We start from the raw sequence: 22,345 nt of genomic DNA, 5'->3' as shown, positions 1-22,345 counted from the left end.
TAGCAGTTTTCTTTATTCTTTGCCATATTGTGCTTTAGTGTATGATTTTTAAATTTTTTTGTATGAAAGAGGAAAAAATAGTATACTGAAGCATTCACTGCTTTGCCATATTGTACTTTTGTGAACTGATTTTTAAATTTTTTTGTATGAAAGGGGGAAAAATAGTATACTGAAGCATGCACTGAAATTAACCACATTTGGTGACGTAAATATTTGCAGTAGTCCTAATTATATAATGTATTTTATTGGAGAGTTAAAAAGATAACTATGCAACTTGAAATTCAAATAGATGTCTACCAGTTGCAAACTAATTAACAACATAGGACTAATTCATTCCTCTATTCATTCATTGTGTTTATACATCTCATGAAGAAGCAGAATGGAGACTCCACAAACACACAGAAAGGTGAAGCTTCCCATTTCTTTCAGTGTTTTTGTCCCTGCAGGAAAATTACACCATAACTTTGAGGAAATCTTAAAAACTGTGACGTGTGACATATTTTATACCTCAGTTGATGAACATTAAAAATTTTGTAAGCAGTATTGGAAAGTACATTCATGCAGCTGCTGGGACCAGAAAACAGTGATTTTTATGATGATATCAGCATTCACAAAAATAAAAAAATAAATAAATAAATTCAAAAATTTATTTCCGAGATGGACATACTACACTGACTTAGCAAATGTCATGGGATAGTGGGGCACAGATGGTGCAGGTGTGTTGTATGCACATTACACGCCTTGTGTGCCAGCTACAGTTGTACAGAAGACCTCCTGAAAAGTGGTTGTGAAAGTGATTTGTGTAACATGCGGCATCATCGTGAGCTGACACCATTTAAAAAGGGTATGGTGGTTGGTGCCTGACAGATCTGAATTCTGATTTCGGCAGTGGTGCAGGAATTTGGCTTCACACGTTCAACTGTGTTCATGGTGTATCTTGAATGGCTGAATGAGATCATCACAGTCCATGGCTGAATGAACTCGTTGTGGTCCACAACTGATAAACTACCCACTATCCAGCCACCTTCTATGAATATGTCCAGCGACGTCTGAGACAGATTGTCAATACTGACTAAAGGGCAACAATGCAACAAATAATGGCTCAACTCAATGCAGGACATGCTAGACACATCTCCCAGTTGATAATCAGCAGGAATAGGGGTTACACAGCTTATTGAGCCAGTGCCGCATGCGGGTGCCACAGTTAACCCAACGCCATTGGACACAGTGACTTGGCATAATCTATATCACTTCGGGCAGGGGGGTTACTTTCATAGTCTCAAATGTTATTGAATTTAGCATATGTTAAAATTCAAGAGTAAGTAAGAGCACATATTTTTTTGTTTTCTCCAAAACAGTTCCTGCCCCGAGATACAGGCCTCTGAAGACGACACTGCGAACAACATTTTGAAGATGCGAATTTTGGAAAATTTTTTTAAAATGCTGTATCTCTGCAACAGTTCTCGATATTTTGTTACAGTTTTTTTATTTGAAAGACAATTGATTTGTGATTATGATGGTATCCTCCATTTGGACATATCTGTAAAAGTTCTTTTACTGTGGCCTTTTGATTTTTTTTTTACAATTTACAGAAAAAAATTTTTTTCACTAATGCCAATCCAGAAAAGTTAATTTTTATGTTGATTAGTACCATGTAGTACTATATTCTCAGTAAAGGAGACCTTCTGCTTTTAAGTTGGACGTGTTTTATTTTTAAAAAATCATTTTTTTTTTTTTTTAACTTTCAAGGGCGATGTATGTCTTCACTGAAGTTGTTTCTTACTAATTACTTTGTTACAATGTTTATTTCTATTGTCTCTGTTGCAGTTACTTCTTATTACTTTCTTTGTTGCAGTTATTTCCTTTCACTTTCATTGTTGCAACTATTTCTTACACTTGGTTGTAGTTTCCTATCAGTTTCTTTGTCAGGGTTTGCAGGTTTCTGTATTGTAGTTGTTCAGCACTAATTTGTTTACTAAAGTGGTTTCTAAAAATCTGAGACCATCCAGTGAGTTCTGTGTTTTCGTGAGGAATTTGTCAGTTGATACAGTTGCAGTGTGTTTTGTGAAAAGGAATGTTTGAAATGTCTTCTGACTGGGGCCACAGGAGAGTGAAGTGTGCTTACTGTTTGCATATCCATAAAAGAGTGATAAGACAAACAAAAAACAGACTTTATTCGGGTTGGGAATAAGTGTTCTCATTTGAAGACTCTGTTTCAAAGTGAAGATGTTTCCAGTAATGACTTTTTGTGTTCTAAATATTTTGACAGAATAACAAAATGATGGTATCTGAATAAGGTGAAGCCTCCCTTGGTGAAGATGGTGCAGATTTTGCATCAATAGAGGAAGAATTAAATGCCCTGATCAGTCAAGTACAGAGGTAGGTGTTAGTCCTGATAAGAAACTGTGGTCAGTCAAGTCGAATCATAAGCTCTACTCATCAAGAAAGTGCAGAGAAATTACTAAAGCTATGGATAAATACACTAAAGAAAAACTGACCACACTCTTCAAAGTAGAAATTCCATCTTCAGAAGAAAATGAACCAAAGTACTCTTGCACCTCTTGCCAGGAATTTTTCACAAATATCAATTCAGCTGTTGAATATTGTGCATCATTCAGTGAAAAGACGCAAGATTTAACTATTATCCCAGAGACATTTTCAAAGAAAACAATTTTGAACCATATTGCATCAGTATCAAAGTTCATGGTAGACAAATCAAGAAATGTGAGGCCTGTAGAAGGAGTATTTGGAAGACCAGACCTCTATTATGGTCATCCTGTAGAAGCAGCTCAAGTTCAAATAGTGCAGTCATTTTATCTGAAAGATAAACGGGACTGTTCTCGCCAAGTGCCAACACAAAAACACACCGTAACTGTAATAGTTGAAGGTCAAAACATTGTGAAAGAGAAGAGGTACATGACACACTGTATTAAAGAAGCTTTTGTAGTTTATAAGAGCAACTGTGCAACTTCACATATTGGAAGATCAAAATTTTATGACCTAATTGGGTAGTTCCACATCCACCTAGAGATGTCTGTTTACATGTGTACAGCACGAATTTTGAACTTTTTGTGGTAATTTTAAAGAACTTACTGGAGCATGTGACATATGACACCTTGGTTGGGTGTGTGAAGTCATTAGTAGTCTGTAACATAAAGTGAATATGGTGACTGCCATGGAAAAGGAGGACTGTCCTTACAGACACTTGGCCTGGAAGAAGTAGCAGATAACTCTACAGAAATTACATATGAGACATGGGAGGAAAATAAACGAATTAAGAAAACTGTTGCCTTTGACAGTTTCCTTGATGAACTTTGTAAATGGTTGGTGAAAGCAGTAACACACCAGCATCTGAAGAAATTGCAACAACACATTGCACAAGTGAAAGGGTGTGTACAGGCTGAAGAACTATGTTTAGTGCTTCACTGTGATTTTGCTGAGAACTGGTCTCCAATTCTCGCACAAGAAGTACAATGGTATCATTGGAGTAATGACCAGGTTTCAGTTTTTAGGGGAGTAACATATTTTCAAAACAAGACCACAAATTTTGCAGTTATAAGTGATGACACAGGACGTGAATCAGCACATGCTTTGCTAGCAATGCACAAAATTCTTCACGTGCAAACAGGGACAGAGAAGATCATCATTATTTTTGATGGTGCTCCTAGTCGTTTTAAAAATCGTTACCAGCTGTTTGAATTCAGTAAGTCACTTGTGCCAGCTGACTGGGTATACTGTGCTACTGGTCTCAGAAAGGGGCCTTGTGATGATGTAAGGAGGCCTGCTCAAGGACCATGCTATAAAACATAATCTTTCCAGACCAAATACAGTTGTGATTCAGAATGCTGAGCAGAAAAGAGAAGAATGGTCCAAACAAAGTACTCCTGTGAAAGGAATTCAGAAGACACTTTTGTACTCAAAGTGATGGGCAAACTGTTATTGCACACACTTTAAAGAGCAAGAAAGAAGAAATTTCAATAGTTTGGCCAACACCTCAGAAACAGCAGGATAATATTCAGATTCACAACCTGAGAAGGGGGATGTTTGTGGCATGTGTGTATGACTGTGACTGGTGGATTGCAGAGATTATAAATACCAGTTATGAGCTAAACAGAATTGTAGTGAATTTTATGGTACCAGATGGACCAGCTGCTGGATATATGTTTCCAGCTGAAGGACAGCAACAACGTCGTCAGTGCTCACTTCCTGTTCACAATGTTTTGAAGTGCTCCAGTTCCCATTGGTTCAATGGGAAGGCATCACCCTATATCAAAGGAAGATACTGAAGCAGTGGAACACATTTTTAGTTCATTGACTGGCTAATTTCAGTACAAAACAGAGTGCACAGGAGTTGTTTGGACCTTTCACATACATTTTAGAACCATTTAAAATGCTTGAAAAATGAGTCTCCTACTCTTCTTTCAGAACTAAAATTATGTTAAATAAGGTCAGTTTTGATTTTTATGAGCCTGTTATATGATAATGTGGCAATAAAACAGGTTTTATGTATGGCAAAAATTTCAATTGTTTATAAAACCTGTTCAACCTAAAAGTGGAAGTTCTCCTTTTCAGGGAATGTAGAGCTAATCAACAGAAAAAAATTCAAAATTTTATGGATTGGCATTTTTGAGAAAAAAAGTCTTTGGACCTTTCACATACATATTGGAACCATTTAAAATGCTTGAAAAATGAGTCTCCTACTCTTCTTTCAGTACTAAAATTATGTTAAATAAGATCAGTTTTGATTTTTATGAACCTGTTATGTGATAATGTGGCAATAAAACAGGTTTTATGTATGGCAAAAATTTCAATTGTTTATAAAACCTGTTCAACCTAAAAGTGGAAGTTCTCCTTTTCAGGGAATGTAGAGCTAATCAACAGAAAAAAATTCAAAATTTTATGGATTGGCATTTTTGACCAAAAAAAGTCTTTGGACCTTTCACATACATTTTGGAACCATTTAAAATGCTTGAAAAATGAGTCTCCTACTCTTCTTTCAGAACTAAAATTATGTTAAATAATGTCAGTTTTGATTTTTATGAGCCTGTTATGTGATAATGTGGCAATAAAACAGGTTTTATGTATGGCAAAAATTTCAATTGTTTATAAAACCTGTTCAACCTAAAAGTGGAAGTTCTCCTTTTCAGGGAATGTAGAGCTAATTAACAGAAAAAAATTCAAAATTTTATGGATTGGCATTTTTGACAAAAAAAAAATTCCATAAATTATAAGAAACATTCAAAACATTACAGTAAAGGAACTTTGGCAGATAAGTCCAAATGGAGAATTTCTTTGTAATCATAAAGCAATTATCTTTAAAATAAAAAAAAACAACAAAGTATATAGAACTGTTCCAGAGATATAGCATTTAAAAATTTATCCCAAAATTCGCATCTTCAAAACGGTAGGCGCAGTGTCATAGTAGGAGGGCTGTATCTCATTGCAGAAATTTTTTTGGAGAAAACAAAAAAATATGGGCTCCTTACTTAGTCCTTCATTTTAACGGATGCTAAATTCAGTAACATCTGAGACTATGAAGGTAAGTTTTTTTCTTAGTCTGCCTGAATTGATATGGAATATGCCACTTGCATTTGCCACCAATCACCAGAGATGGACACTGGAACAATGGTGTAATGTGATGTGGTCAGATGAATCACAATTTCAACTGCACTATACTGATGGTAGGTACCATCGCAGACCGCATGAATCGATGGATCCCACCTGCCGAGAAGGAATGGTCCAAGGTGGTGGTGGTGATTCAAGAATATAAAGTGTTACCACATCCCTCCCATCTCACCCAGGAATGGTTCCAGGGACATGCAGGGAGGTCCAAAGATTGAGACGGCCATCTTGGAGCCCAGATTTGAACCCTACCAAGAGTATCTGAAATGTCATGGAACACAGACTCGATGCTATGGATCCTGCACCCACAAACAGACCAGAACTGGCTGCCGCACTGCAAGCAATTTGGTGTCAGCTGCTACCAGTGGAGAACCAGGGCCTGTAGGCTCAATTCCATGGCATCTCACTGCAGTCTGCAGAGCCAGAGGAGGCCCCAAGCGATATTAGGTGCTTATTCCGTGGCATTTGCTAAGTCAGTGTAAAGTAAAGAAGTAAAGAGGATTCTCATTGTTAAGTATGCATTTATTGAGAACAATTTAACTACCTCACATTGTTATCCTATGCACAGTCATGGTGGAAATAGTTTGTCTCTGCATTCCACGTATACAATGTCAGGTGAGTGATTGTATTCTTTAGATAATTGTACTAATTTCACTGGTACCACAATTTACATCTACATCTACACTCCGCAAGCCACCTGACGGTGTGTGGCAGAGGGTACCTTGAGTACCTCTATCGGTTCTCCCTTCTATTCAAGTCTCGTGTTGTTCATGGAAAGAAAGATTGTCGGTATGCCTCTGTGTCTTATACTCATGGTCTCTTCGCGAAATATGTGTAGGAGGGAGGAATATACTGCTTGACTCTTTGGTGAAGGTATGTTCTTGAAACTTCAACAAAAGCCGGTACTGAGCTCTTGCAGAGTCTTCCACTGGAGTTTATCTATCATCTCTGTAATGGTTTCACGATTACTAAATAATCCTGTAACGAAGCACGCTGCTCTCTGTTGGATCTTCTCTATCTCTTCTATCAACCCTATCTGGTACAGATCCCACATTGGTGAGCAGTATTCAAGCAGTAGGCAAACAAGTGTACTGTAACCTACTTCCTTTGTTTTTGGACTGCAATTCCTTAGGATTCTTCCATTGAACCTCAGTATGGCATCTGCTTTACCGATGATTAATTTTATACGGTCATTCCATTTTAAATCACTCCTAATGCCTACTCCCAGATAATTTATGGAATTAACTGCTTCCAGTTGCTGACCTGCTATAATGTAGCTAAATGGTAAAGGATCTTCTTTCTATGTATTTGCAGCACATTACACTCATCTATATTGAGATTCAATTGCCATTCCCTGCACCATGTGTCAATTCATTGCAGATTCTCCTGCATTTCAGTACAATTTTCCATTGTTACAACCTCTCCATATACTACAGCATCATTGGCAAAAAGCCTCAGTGAACTTCTGATGTTCTCCACAAGGTCATTTATATATACTGTGAATGGCAACGGTCCTATGACACCCCCCTGCGGCACACCTGAAATCACTCTTACTTCGAAAGACTTCTCTCCATTGAGAATGACATGCCGCGTTCTGTTATCTAGGAACTCTTCAATCCAATCACAAAATTGGTCTGATAGTCCATATGCTCATACTTTGTTCATTAAACGACTGTGGGAAACTCTATCGGTTTCACACGATTGTCTTTTTCGAAACCCATGCTGATTCCTACAGAGTAGATTTCTAGTCTCCACAAAAGTCATTATACTCGAACATAGTAAGTGTTCCAAAATTCTACAACTGATCAACATTAGAGATATAGGTCTATAGTTCTGCACATCTGTTCGAAGTCCCTTCTTGAAAACGGGGATGACCTGTGCCCTTTTCCAATCTTTTGGAACGCTACACTCTTCTAGAGACCTACGGTACATCGCTCCAAGAAGGGGGCAAGTTCCTTCGCGTACTCTGTGTAAAATCGAACTGGTATCCCATCAGGTCCAGTGGCCTTTCCTGTTTTGAGTGATTTTAATTGTTTTTCTATCCCTCTGTCATCTGTGCGACAATCTAGAGAAGGAACTACAGTGCAGTCTTCCTCTGTGAAACAGCTTTGTAAAAAGACATTTAGTATTTCAGCCTTTAGTTTGTCATCCTCAGTACCATTTTGGTCACAGAGTGTCTGGACATATTGTTTTGATCCACCTACCACTTTGACATAAGACCAAAATTTCTTAGGATTTTCTGCCAAGCCAGTACATAGAACTTTACTTTTGAATCCGTTGAACGTCTCTTGCATAGCCCTCCTCACACTACATTTTGCTTCATGTAATTTTTGTCTGTCTGCAAGGCTTTGGCTATGTTTATGTTTGCTGTGAAGTTCCCTTTGCTTCCGCAGCAGTTTTCTAACTCGATTGTTGTACCACGGTGGCTCCTTTCCATCTCTTATGATCTTGTTTGGCACATACTCATCTAATGCATATTGTATGATGGTTTTGAACTTTGTCCACTGATCCTCAACACTATCTGTACTTGAGATAAAACTTTTGTGTTGAGCTGTCAAGTACGCTGAAATCTGATTTTTGTCACTTTTGCTAAACAGAAAAATCTTCCTACCTTTTTTAATATTTGTATTTATGGATGAAATCACCAATGCTGTAACCGCTTTATGATTGATGATTCCCTGTTCTGCATTAACTGTTTCAAATAGTTCAAGTCTGTTTGTCACCAGAAGGTCTAATATGTTATCACCACGAGTTGGTTCTCTGTTTAAGTGCTCAAGGTAGTTTTAAGATAATGCACTTAAAATTTCACTGGATTCTTTGTCCCTGCCACCCACTATAAATGTTTCAGTCTCCCAGTCTATATCTGGTAAATTAAAATCTCTACCCAAAACATGGTCGGGAAATTTACTCAAAATTTTCCTTCAGGTGTTCTGCCACAACAGCTGCTGAACCAGGGGGCCTATAGTGACATCCAATTACCATGTTTGAGCCTGCTTTAACCGTGACCTTCACCCAAATTATTTCGGATCTCCGGCAATTTCCTTCGATACTATTGCACTTTTTATCACTATAAACACACCTCCCCCCTTCACTGTCTGGCCTGTCTCTGCGGTGTACATTCCAATCTGAGTTTAGAATTTCATTACTGTTTACATTTGGTTTCAGCCAACTTTCAGTCCCTAGTACTATGTGGGCATTGTGACCGTTTATTAATGAGACCAGTTCTGGGACTTTTATATAGACGCTCCTGCAGTTTACTATTACCACATTAATATTGTCATTCCCTGTTGCGTGTTGCCTACTGCTACCTTGTCGCATCTCAGGAGGCATCTTGTCTGGCCTAGGGAGGGAATTCTCTAACCTATAAAACCCACATGTGCACTCCACACGTACTCCACTACCCTTGTAGCCGCTTCCTGTGTGTAGTACACGCCTGACGTATTCATGGGGACCCTACATTTCTCCATCCAATAGCGGAGGTCGAGAAATTTGCACCCCAGATGTGCAGAATTACTTGAGCCTCTGGTTTAAGCCTTCCACTCGGCTCCAAACCAGAGGACCACGATCTGTTCTGGGAAAGACACTACAAATAGCTCAAATTCCAGCCTGCAAGTCAGGCTTTCCACCTTCAAAAACTCGGCCAACCACATGTATGAACTCAGGATGACCTCTGAACCCAGACGGCAGGAGCCATTGGTGCAAACATGAGCAACAATCTGCAGTCGAGTGCACCCAGTGCTCTCTATTGCCGCCAGCAGGGCCTCCTCCACATCTCGGATGAGACTCCACAGCAAGCAGACAGAGTGAACACTGGCCTTCTTCCCCGACCTTTCTGCTATTTCCCTAAGGGGCTCCATCACCCGCCTAACATTGGAGCTTCCAATCACTAATAAACCCCTCCCCCTTTGTGACTGCTCGGACCTTGCTGAAGGAGTGGCCACATGTCCACTCACAGGCAGAGCGGTTGATGCCACACGGGCAGCCTCCACATTGACTCTCAGCCTCGTGCGACACGAACGCCGTTGATCCCATCACTCCCCTTGGGAAGAGGGTGATCCAACCGCGCCCGGTACCCATGAAGATGTCTTGACAGCAGGGACTGTGGGTGAAGCATGTAATGCCTGGGGTGTACCATGCGACGCACCATACTCCCCACTGCCGCTCACTCCGAGGCAGCAGCCTGAAGACAGCTGACCGTGGCCATCAGCATGTTCAGCTGTTCGCGAACAGTGGCCAGCTCCTCATGCATCTGTACACAGCAGTCACACATCCTATCCATCATGAGAAGTCAACAAAATACTGTAGAGAGTTAAGAAATCAACTTTCAACTAGACTGCTAATTCACTAACGGTGGCTGATAGCTGTCAAAAGTGTGGTTACTAGACACGTCTTGTTGGAAACAATGAAAATAAGCGCTAACTGTCTCTGGACTGTATTCAAAACAAACACGAAATCTATAGAACTTGAAAATTAAAGCTACCTAAAAGGAAAAACACACGGAAAAAGAAGTGAAAGTAAGAAAAACATAGTTAATACTTAAATTTACGTAGCTTGCTGCACAGGAGATGTGAAGCATATGGCAGTTACGACAACACTGGCAGTACTGGCACTACAGCTAACTAAAGGGAATTAAAAGAACAGGAAAAAGCGCTTTGAAATGGGCACCACTTGGTGGCCAACCTTCACTTTCCTATGGTTTTGCAGCTGTAGGCAGGGAGGCAAATTGTGAAGCAAAGTAAATGCAATAGTTTATTGTTTTAAAGCAGAGAATAGGTACTGCACTGCAGTCACTATTTGTGTCTCAAGAAACAACTTTTTCAGTCTGCAGCAGAGTGTGCACTATTTTGAAAATTCTGGACATTTTAAAACCGTGTGCCACACTTTGGACGCAAACCTGGAATCCTGTCTTTTATGAAGTTTCAAACCTCCACACATTCTTCTGTGGAGTGAAATATTCATTTGGGAAACAACTAGTAGGCTGTTGCTAGGAAATTTCTCCATAGTACCCTTCCTTCCAGCAGTGTTAGTCCAGTGACATACGCAAGGGAAGTTCTGTGGAGTTTAGAAAGTTAAACAGAGATACTAGCAGAGTTGAAGCTGTGCAGCTGAGATGGCCTGGGTTGCTCAGCCAGTAAGAGAGTTGCTTGCAAAGGGCAGGCTTGCAGGTCTTAATTCCAGTTCAGTACACAGTTTTAAATTGCTGATGTAATGGGGAGCAGTAGTATCAAGACATTTTGACTCTGAATTATGCATAGTAATTCTGGCATCCAACACACATCTGAAACCAGTTGGCTAAAATTGTGATTTGAAAAATAAAGATTTGAAAAATTTACAGTTCCAGTAAACTCTAAATTTCAAAAAATAAACTTTCAGTTCAGAAAGGATTTTTTTCTTAGAAGATAATGAGGGAAACAATTGCCAAATTGAAACTTGTGTATGTGATGCCAACCAGACTGAAAACATTTGACAGTCACTCTAAAAGTTTTTGAGGAAGTAATGCATTATCTATTTCCTCGAAATGCATCTTCATTTTTTTACAGTATTTTCACTCAAGCTGTCACATTTATTTGTTTATTTTTACGGTTATATAAGGTTCCAAAATAAACCACTTCTTGTTTTGTTGCAGTCCACATTTAAGTCATTGGATTTGCTTAATGCTGTCTCGAAAATTCCATCACCTATCCACAATTTTTCCTTCTGTTCTGCTCTCAATCTTTTTCCTTCCACCTTTGGAACTTTTTTACCTCGGTAAGCTTGTGGCATCTTCATTTTTTTTAAACATTTTGTGCTAGTCTCATTTTATTGCTTGTTTACATCAATTTCTTCTAGATCAGTGGTTCTCAAAGTGTGTGCCAGGGTGCATTGGTGCACCCTAGAACATTTATGGGTGTGCCCTGTAATATTTTAGGAAAACATATGGCCAAATATAAGTGAACATATAGCTACTCAAAATTACCCATTTCACAACAGGAATAATACAGAATGAGTCCTTAAGTTTTGTCAAATAGTTCAGTTTGGTTTAGGAAATAAGGTGGCTTATTCTCCTTGTAGTATCAACAGTATTTGAAACATTTCATACCAACTGTCTTCTCTCTTCCATTGCTACTAATCTTAGCTATCTATTAGTAGCAGCTGTTTGGGAACTGGGCAAAGGTATTTCAGAATAATGAGTGATGATAAAGCCATTGCTGGCCCATCAAGGTCATGCTTCACACCACTGAGAAGTGTAAGGAATTATAAGGAAAATGTTAATTCACAGTGGAGTGAGAAAAATAATTATTCAGATGGCAGAATTCTGGGGTTCGGAGAAACAGAATAGTCAGATAATTGTCACATTGCTACAATCATAATAATATGTAATGTGGCAGTGATTAATTCATTTAATAATGAATGTAACTGTATTTATAAATGTAACACTTATCCGTGGTAAAGTTTGGTGTTGCCACCACAGTAACTTATTTGATAAATTGTAAAAAAAATTGCTGTCCAGCACTGCAACCATGGACTGCAAGTTTCTTACAACATAATGCTTCATGGTCATTCAATGCCTCAAATGCCATATCCTTGCACTAGAACTGCATTACAAAAGTCTTACGTTAATTTCACAAGTTTTGATAGAAAGAACCCGCTTTTAGCAAACCCTTTCTACTTTGTGTGTAAAATATAACTGTCTTAGTCACTGATTGGTACCAGGCCAACAGGCATCCTTGGATGACAAGCAGTGGTCGTGAAATTTCCTAACCATCCCCCCTCTCTGCACCCATCGCCCTATAGGTGCCGTGCAAATTATTTTTGCACATCTCATACCACGAATTCTCTCCATAACCTAACGGTACGACATTTGCGTCGCTCTTAAAGTTTGTAAATAAATATTGAGTTAATCCACAATGTTGTCAAGCGTTAATGGATTTATGGTCAGATCCAAACATTCAGAATCAGGAGAAAACGGTGAAAAAATATTTGATGACTGACAGATTTTTCTGACGGGAACTCTTACGGATCGTGTCGTGCTTTTGTTTCAACGTTGATTTGCCTATGGACGTTTTTCTTTCATGATGGTAGCCGAGCTGAAATTGAGCCTTGTGTGCTATGCATGTGATCACAACTTGTCCATAGAATTCGGAAGGTTTCGCATACTTCCCAGTGATTGCGAACCTATTCCACCTAACTCCGAGTGATGCTGCAACAGCTTAGGAAGTGAATTGCATATTATTATTATTGGCCATTATAACCTATTTAGGTACCACGACATTGTATCAAAAAATTATGAATAACATCCGCAACCAGTCATACTATAATAATATTTTATTGAAAATGTGTACCCTTCTATTGTCAATAAAATATTATTGAAAAGAGACACTGAGAGAGGAAATTATCTGTGATAGCTGCTTATTGTTTGACCTCGTGCTGTCCGTGACTAAAGGAATTTCATTTCATGTTCTTTGCTACAGATGAGTAGCACATGGGAACATGATCGCCATTGTTCATGAAGCCTTGCTACTTTTGAGCATCATTACCACTGCAATTTAGTGATCCAGCTGATTGGTGACAGAAGCTTCCAGCAAGGTTAATGGAACTTGAAAATTATTGTTGGCAACACTGTTAACCCATGCAAGCACAACAATCCAGGCCCAGAAGGAAAACACGTTTCCATTGTTCTGCGCTTGACGTTATCGCAGTGCTCTTAGGTGACATGTCAGTGAGGTGGTGTTAGCGTATGGGGGCTCATTTTTTGTGTACAGCGTACTGCTTATTTTCAAAGCGCTAGAAGTGAATCTTGTATGTAGAATACAATAGAATAAAATGGACAAATTTCTGAAAAACAAGCATGCCGTCGGAGAATCCGATTCTGGAAGTGAACAAACACTAAGTTCAAGTAAAAAAGCAAAACGGCGTGCTACTCGTAAGCACAATGAGAGCTACGTAAGCTATGGTTTCACTTGGACTGGAAGTAGAGATTGTCTTTTCCCACTATCTATATGGGTATAAAATGGCAAATGAATCCCTAGTTCCTAGTAAACCGAGCAAACATTTTAAAATAATGCATTCACATTTGCAAGATAAACCTGTAAGCTATTTCAGGAAACTCTGAACAGCAGACAAGGGCAGCAAATTCTTTTAAAAGTGTAATGTCTGTTTCTGATAAAGATCTGATTGCTTCCTATCCTATGAAAATAAGCAAGACTCCTTTATCGAATGATACAGTTCACAGGTGTATTATAGAAATGTCTACTGATACTGAGAAGAATAAATGCAGTAATAAACTCAAGCACTCAAACTTTGCACTGCAAGTCAGTGAATCAACAGATATTACCAACCAAACACAACTCTTAGTATTAGCCCTTTCATTAATCTAGATCAGATAGTAAATCAGTTCCTTTTATGCAAAGAATTACGTGTGTCTACTAAAGGCGAGGAAGTTTTCAACATTTTAAATGATTATCTTAATAAGTGGTAGTTAACACGTAAGTCATGTGTAGGCATTTGTACAGGTGGCTATGTTAAAGGCCTAATTCCTTTTGTAAAAACATAAAATGAGGATGTTATTATAACTCACTGCTTTCTTCATAAGGAGGCATTAATAGCAAAAACATTGATAGAAAAATTGAGAGAAGTCTTAGAGTAAGTTTTTCATGTGGTAATTTTACTAAAACAGCACCTGTCAAAACCCGTTTATTCGAAAAACGTTGTATCGATATGGAATCAGAACATAGACGCTTGCATTTACACACAGGAGTAAGGTGGTTGTCATGGAGGAAAGTAGTTACCTGTGTGCATGAGCTACAAGAACTTATAGTGTTTTTCGAAGAAAACATGAACAGAAGAAGAAGAACTGACAGCTATATCTACTGATCATGGACTGATGATTAAGTACAAGAAATTGTCTCTTGAAGGCTTTTGAATTTATATAAAAGAAGAATATGTGTCGATATCTAAAAAGGCTTTGACCATTTTTTCTTCAGTTTTCGACGTCATATTTGAGTGAATTAGGATTTTCTGTCCTTTCTTTGGAGTGAATTTTGGATTGCCAGATTGTAGGATTTGCGCGATATATATCAGCAGTTCAACATTTTGAGCACTAGCATGCAAGAGAGATAACAAAATATCCTCACATCCACTGACAAAATTAAAGTGTTTCAGAGAAAACTACAAATATGGAAAAGAAAAGCTGTTCAAGGTAACTTGGAAATATTCACTTTGGTAAGGAGCACACACATAAATGAAATACTTCCAACAGTAGTAGATCACTTATAAGTTTAGAAGAGAAACTGAGTTCATTTTTTTCCATCCCTCAACAATGAACGGCACAATTGGACTCGAATCCCATTCATGGAAACTTAAAGGTGATTTCGGCTTAACATGAACAGAAGAGGAAGAACTGACAGCTATATGTACTGATCATGGACTGATGATTAAGTACAAGAAATTGTCTCTTGAAGGCTTTTGAATTTCTATAAAAGAAGAATATGTGTCGATATCTAAAAAGGCTTTGACCATTTTTTTCTTCAGTTTTCGACATCATATTTAAGTGAATTACGATTTTCTGTTCTCATCCCAATTAGATGTAAAAAAAGTGGAACTCTTTTATATATTGATGGGGAAATGAGAATTTGTCTTTCAAATTTATGTCCAAACATTGAAGAAATCGCGAGGACACATCAGGCTCCTGTTTCTCGTTAAACACTAGAAAGAGTAGACGTAAGGTACGTTTGATTTGTATTGTATTATTACTTTTCTCTATAACTTGAATTAATCTGTAGTTTTATTGCATTATTTCATTTCATAATGTTTCACTTACTAGTTCTCTTGCCATTTGTCTTGGCAGGTAGAAGGTGATGCGGCGCTCGGCCGTCGCATTTGGGTGACAATCGTGCTTCGTGAATCACATTTTTTATACAAAAATTATTGTTCACATTGTGATAATGTATGTTTTTTATTATTGTAAGTTGTATTTTCTCTAGTATGAACGCGAAATTCGAAATAACATGACTTAACTGTTATTTTATCATGGTAATTATTTTCTGTATTGACTGTCATAGAATATTCCTCAGAAATGTGTATATAGTGCGCCCACCATTATTCACAGCCTTTTAAATGCGCCCGAAACTCAAAAAGTTTGAGAATCACTGTTCTAGATCATGTACTTTTCCAAACCAGTTGGGTTTACCTTTAAATTTTTGAAAGTGTTGTACATGCTTCCTTGTCTTTCTGTTAGGACTCATTCTTTAGATGTGCTCTTCTGCCTATTACATTATTTATAGCGCCACGCGGGATTAGACAAACATGGATGTGACCATCATGATGCTGTAAACAAAACTTGGATTCATCTGAAAAAATGACGTTTTGCCATTCGTGCACCCAGGTTCGTCATTGAGTACACCATCGCAGGCACTCCTGTCTGTGATGCAGTGTCAAGAGTAACTGCAGCCATGGTCTCCGAGCTGATAGTCCATGCTGCTGCAAATGTCGTCGAACTGTTTGTGCAGATGGTTGTTGTCTTGCAAACGTCCCCAACTGTTGACTCAGGGATCGATACGTGGCTGCACGATCCGTTACAGCCATGCAGATAAGATGCCTATCATCTCGACTGCTAGTGATGCGAGGCCGTTGGAATCCAGCATGGCGTTCCGTATTACCCTCCTGAACCCACTGATTCCATATTCTGCTAACAGTCATTGGATGTCAACCAACGCGAGCAGCAATGTCGCGATACAATAAACCGCAATCGCGATAGGCTACAATCTGACTTTGTCCGACCTTTATCAAAGTCGGAAACATGATGGTACGCATTTCTCGTTACACGAGGCAACACAATAACGTTTCACCAGGCAACGCCAGTCAACTGCTGTTTGTGTATGAGAAATCAGTTGGAAAGTTTCCTCATGTCAGCACGTTGTAGGTGTCGCCACCAGTACCAACCTTGTGTGAATGGTCTGAAAAGCTAATCATTTGCATATCACAGCATCATATTTCTGTCGCTTAAATTTTGCATCTGTAGCACGTCATCTTCGTGGTGTAGCAATTTTAATGGCCAGTAGTGTAGTAGTTTCCACAATGAAACATTGTCTCAAAATATGGTAGAAAACCCAAAGAGATTCTGGCCATATGTAAAGTACACCAGTGGCAAAAAACAGTTAATACTGTCAGTGCGCGATAGCGATGGCAATGTTACCGATGATGGGTGCCACTAAAGCGGTGTTACTAAATACAGTTTTCCGTAATTCCTTCACGAAAGGAGACGAAGTAAATACTCCAGAATTCAAAACCAGAACAGTTGTTAGTATGAGTGACATAAAAGTAGATATCTTAGGTGTCGCGAAACAACACAAATCACTTAAGAAAGGCAAGTCTTCTGGTCCAGATGGTATACCAATAATGTTCCTTTCTGAGTATGGACACACAATAACGCCTTTCTTAGCAATCACATACAACCACTCACTTGACTAAAGGTCTGTTCCTAAAGACTGGAAAGTAGCACAGGTCACACCAATGTTCAAGAATGGAAATAGAAGTAATCCATTGAATTACAAACCCGTATCACTGATCTCAATTTGCAGTAGGATTTTGGAGCATATACTGTTCTCGGACATTATGAATCACCTAGAAGAAAATGACTTATTGATGCATAACCAACACGGATTCAGAAAATATTGGTCTTGTGTAACGCAACTAGCTCTTTATCCCCATGAAGTAATGAGTGCTGTCGACAAGGAATCTCAGATCGATTCCATATTCCTAGATTTCCAGAAGGCTTTTGATACCATTCCTCACAAGCGACTATTAATCAAATTGTGTGCATATGGAGTATCATCCGAGTTATATGACTGGATTCGTGATTTCCTCTCAGAGAGCTCACAGTTCGTAAGACGGTAAATCATCGAGTAAAACAAAGTGATATTTGGCATTCCGCAAGGTAGTATCATAGGCCCTCTGCTGTTCCTGATTTACATACATGATCTAGGCGATAATCTGAGCAGGCCCCTTAGATTGTTTGCAGATGACGCTGTAATTTACAGTCTAGTAAAATCATCAGATGATCAATTCCAATTACAAAACGATCTAGAAAGAATTTCTGTATGGTGCGAAAAGTGGCAATTGGCACTAAACAAAGAAAAGTGCGAGGTCATCCACATGGGTACTAAAAGAAATCCGATAAATTTTGGGTATACGATAAATTGCACAAATCTAAGAGCTGTCAATTCGATTAAATACCTAGGAATTACAATTATGAGCAACTTAAATTGGAAAGACCACATAGATAATATTGTGGGGAAGGTGAAACAAAGACTGCACTTTGTTGGCAGAACACTTAGAATATGCGACAAACCCACTAAAGAGACAGCCTATATTACATATGTCCATCCTCTGCTGGAATATTGCTGCACACTGTGGGATCCTTACCAGGTAGGATTGACGGAGGACATGGAAAAAGTACAAAGAAGGGAAGCTCGTTTCATGTTATCGCTCAATAGGGGTGAGGATGTCACTGATATGATACGCGGGTTGAGGTGGCAGTCAGTGAAACAAAGGAGTTTTTTTTTTTGCGGCGAGATCTATTTACGAAATTTCAATCACCAACTTTCTTCTCTGAATGCGAAAATATTTCATTGACACCCACCTACGTAGGGAGAAATGACCATCATAATAAAATACGAGAAATCAGAGCTCAAACGGAAAGATTTAGGTGTTCCTTTTTCCCATGCGCCATTCTAGAGTAGAATGGTAGAGAAGTAACATGAAAATGGTTAGATGAACCCTTTGCCAGGCATTTAAGTGTGAATTGCAGAGTAACCATGTGGATGCAGATGTAGATGTTGATATGCAGCAAGGGAAGTTCGAAATGGCTCTGAGCACTATGGGACTTACCATCTGAGGTCATCAGTCCCCTAGAACTTAGAACTACTTAAACCTAACTAACCTAAGGACATCACACACATCCAAGCCCGAGACAGGATTCGAACCTGCGCCCGTAGCAGTCGCGCGGTTCCAGACTGAAGCGCCTAGAACCGCTCGGCCACTCCCGCCGGCCAAGGGAAGTCGAACGGCGTTCAGAATAACGACACTTCGACCATTTTAAGCAAATTGTTGAAGAACTTGTAGAACAGCTCCTGAATTTACTGGCCTCCAGGGAAGTTCTCACGCTGAAATTATTCTTGGGAACGAGAGCTAGCTGAAACCTGAAATGGAAGGCTCTGAGATATTTTGCGAGTTGTGTAACATATATAGGAAAGATAGATTAGCGGTCATTGCAGGCGAAGTGTTCACTGCAGTAAAGTTATCTGGTCTCGTATAACAGGTGTAGGTGAAACCAAGTTAATTAACTTCTTATATCTGGGATTCACAGTCATGTAAAACTTTATAAAAGACACCATATTTACGCCAGTGACTGTAACATTTTCTTTATTTCACGATTGCAGTTTCGGCCTTAGGCCATTATCAAGTGCAGATTCTTGTGGCTTTACGCCATTTCATCTTAAAATGAGATGACACATTAATTGTTGCTTGTTTTTACCAGCCACCTGATTCTGCTGTGACAGCTTTACATTCATTCGAAGAAAGTTTATGGTCAATAGCATGTAAATACCTGGATCATTCAGCGCTAGTAGGAGGCGACTTTAATCTGCCTAATGCAGATTGGGAAGCATCATTTACAATTAATTTTACATTTATCTACTACTGTAAACGTAAACGGCCAAATATTGTTCCAAATGCTCGGTAGTAAGATTGTGTCTTTGATCACTCGAAACATTTTTATTAGCAGAAAAGGACCTTTCTACAACTAAGGTAGCTGGACAGTATTTGAATTTGGGTACTATGTTGGCACTTATTGCTTCTGGTAAAGTTCACCTGTCCCATTAATAAAACTATCAATTTGGCACAATGGTTCAAAGCCTGGGTTATTGTTTAAAATGTTTTAAAACATTTCCTTGAGTTTTATTGAGACTACCTTCAGCATTGAGGAGTTACTAGAATAATTTTATTGATTAACTGAATAGATTCATTCAACACCAATTCTTGAGTTTCAAGCCCTTTAACACTTACAGGTGTATGGGAGAAATGAGGTGCTAATCTCAGCAATATCTTTTTTAATATTGGAATCGTTAAAAGCTTCATTGCAATGGCAAACTGCCAAATCCTCTGCACTATCGAAGTCGTTTACTATGCCTTCAATGGCCTTTAAACGTTTATAGTAAAACAAACACAGCTTCGACCCACATATCCCAACGAGTTACCACTGGTTCGGGAGGTATGGCACATTTGTAGGTCTTGATGCGAGAAGGAACCTTTCGAAACACTTTCTTTATGGATGAAATCAATTTATTTATATTCACAAATATGGAAAGTACTTCTTCAGCAACGTGATGTAGTGCATGAGCAAGGCACGTCACATGAATCAAATTTGGGATAAAATACTCGGATGGCTTTCCCTGCTTTGATCATACAGTTTCAACCACAGAAGATTCAGGAAATATTTTGCTAATACCCTCATTCACAAACCTGGCGATCGTAGAACGATTTTCTTTTTCAAGTTTTTTGTAGGCCACTAATAGGAAGAAGAAGGCTCTTCTTTTAAAGCATCAACAATTAAAATTGCAATGTAATGGGCACAAGATTCTGTAGTTTTGCCAGTTGAAATCCAACTAATGCTGACTGTGAGTTCATTGCGTATTTCGTCCGGAACATTTATGTAAATTATCGGTATGTAATTTTTACACAATGTTGATTCATCTGATATATTTTGATTTAAGCAATATTTGGCAGGGAGCCTTCGAGGATACGGTTCATAAGTTTGTGAAGAGGAATATTGCTTGCAACGAATCCTTCACATAGACTAGTGTTAAACCGACATTTTTGGTTACCTTTGGACAAATTGCTGCTACTGCAACTTGCTGTGGTCAGAAGTTGTTGTCGTCGTCATTTCTTCTGCATTCCCGTGATACTGAAGGCTGGTCTTGACATGCTGGTCTATTTGAAACTTTTTTTTTTGCGCGAAATGTTTTTCTTGCAAACTCGACAATTTAAAACAATTCCATCACATGTAAATTTTCCACGATGGTCAGCTATCCACGAAACGACATTTCTTTTTTCGGGTGGCAGGGCTTACAACACGTTAACACACTACACATCATAAACATGTTCAACTGTGTACAAGTAAATAGAACGCTAAGCTGAAACAATGGACGTGCGACTAAAAGCTTGTGTAGTTTTAATTGTTGCCGTTGCATACGGTATGACAGCGGGGAGATTAACCGGGGGTGCGGGCACAGGAGCGTTGACTCCGTCTGCTTGTTCTGTTCCTCTTCTGTAATGATTTCTCTAGGTAGTGGGCTCTCGGTTAGCCACTGCAGGCAGTTCTAGGTTACAGCCAATCTGTGAGAATCAAAACTAGATCGACCTAGAAACCGCTCGTCTAAATTTTTAAAATATTGTAAACAGAGTGAAACTATGTATCGTCACTAGTTTCTACTTAAAATATGCAATAACCGGTGGAAAGGAGCCAAATATGCAAATGCATATGCAACACGCAAATACATATAATCTGGTCTCTAGTAATGAAACATGATGAAAAATTAAAAGTTCAAGATTATTGGTTCTCAGTGCATTGACTACGTGCTGATGTGGTTACAAAACACAGAAATTTTATTTGATGGTCATGGTATGAAGAAATTCTACAGATTCCACCCGTAATTTTTTAATGAAAGTTGGTGAAATGATGGATGATTACATCCAGGATGAAACCAAAAAGTTATGAATTTGTTTGCCTGGATTGCTTAATCTGATATTAGAGCTGTTTTCAACGTGAAGGATAGTTTGAGCACCACAGTATTTTACTATGCATGGATCTATTGCAGGTAGTGTGTCCCTGCTTTCCTTTGATCTTTGAACGGACTTAATCAGCCAGTCAGTTTAACATGGTCTCTGAATTACAGTGCAACTTGGGCATTTTTCCCACATAAAAGTCATTGCCAGAAGTAAAAAATGATATTTGACAAAAAAAAGGATGGAGAGATTACCGGTACGTAACAAATATAAAACCTTATCACAAAAAACTGTTACAGCCAAATTTTTGGATGACTGATTTATTTTGCTGTAAATGTTCACCAGCATGACACCATCTTCAGATGGTAGCAAGGATTTCTTGTACAAATTTTACATTCTTGTCTCAAGGAAAAGCTTTTTGCTATACATTGCAGCGCAGGGGTCTGCAACCTCGATATGCAGTATGCCGAACATGAGCTTTTTGTGCAATTCTTTATAAGACAGTAAGACAGACCTTCCAAATATCAATTTGCTAGGGAAGTATACGAGTACACCCCCCCCTCCCCCTGCCCATGGTGGTAGTGAAATGTTGCGTAAAGTTTGACCCTTGACTCTGATATTCCATATACAACACAACAATCTGGTAATGCAAATAACTGGTGATATTTAATTTGGGGTTTCCTGCAGTTAATTATAGATTCAAATAACTGATTTATTTGCTGATTACTGAAGGTTGTTCTTGTATAGTACTAAAACTGAGCGAGATCCTAACTATCAAAATCAATTATTGTATTCTAAATTTTTGAAAACACTCTTCTTTACTGTTTTGAGATTTAGGAGAAGGAATGGAAGGAAGAGGTCTCCCATTTCATTACCATAACTTCTTGATATTTATTCTCCAACAAAATTTGTTGTCGACGGTCCCCATAAGTTTAAAATTGATAGACATAGTCATAAAACA

General features: G+C 38.6%; 1 protein-coding gene across 3 annotated transcripts in view; it reads left to right on the top strand.

The window, feature by feature from the left end:
* Window positions 1-21,509: 21,509 nt before the first annotated feature.
* Window positions 21,510-22,345, top strand: part of LOC124789732 (longitudinals lacking protein, isoforms A/B/D/L-like) — a 100,076-nt gene continuing 99,240 nt past the window's right edge. For 2 of the 3 annotated variants that reach the window (XR_007016157.1, XM_047257182.1), the window contains exon 1: window positions 21,536-21,640. Coding sequence is in view for 2 of the 3 variants with exons in the window: in XM_047257182.1 (XP_047113138.1) it covers window positions 21,626-21,640 (15 nt within the window). In the remaining variant the exon portion in view is untranslated. Of the gene's footprint in view, window positions 21,641-22,345 lie in introns of all 3 variants that reach the window. The other variant, XM_047257183.1, reaches the window with a different exon arrangement.

Source organism: Schistocerca piceifrons, chromosome 3, assembly GCF_021461385.2.
Source record: "Schistocerca piceifrons isolate TAMUIC-IGC-003096 chromosome 3, iqSchPice1.1, whole genome shotgun sequence".
Classification (NCBI taxonomy): domain Eukaryota; kingdom Metazoa; phylum Arthropoda; class Insecta; order Orthoptera; family Acrididae; genus Schistocerca; species Schistocerca piceifrons.
This window is presented reverse-complemented; position numbering and strand designations above follow the sequence as displayed.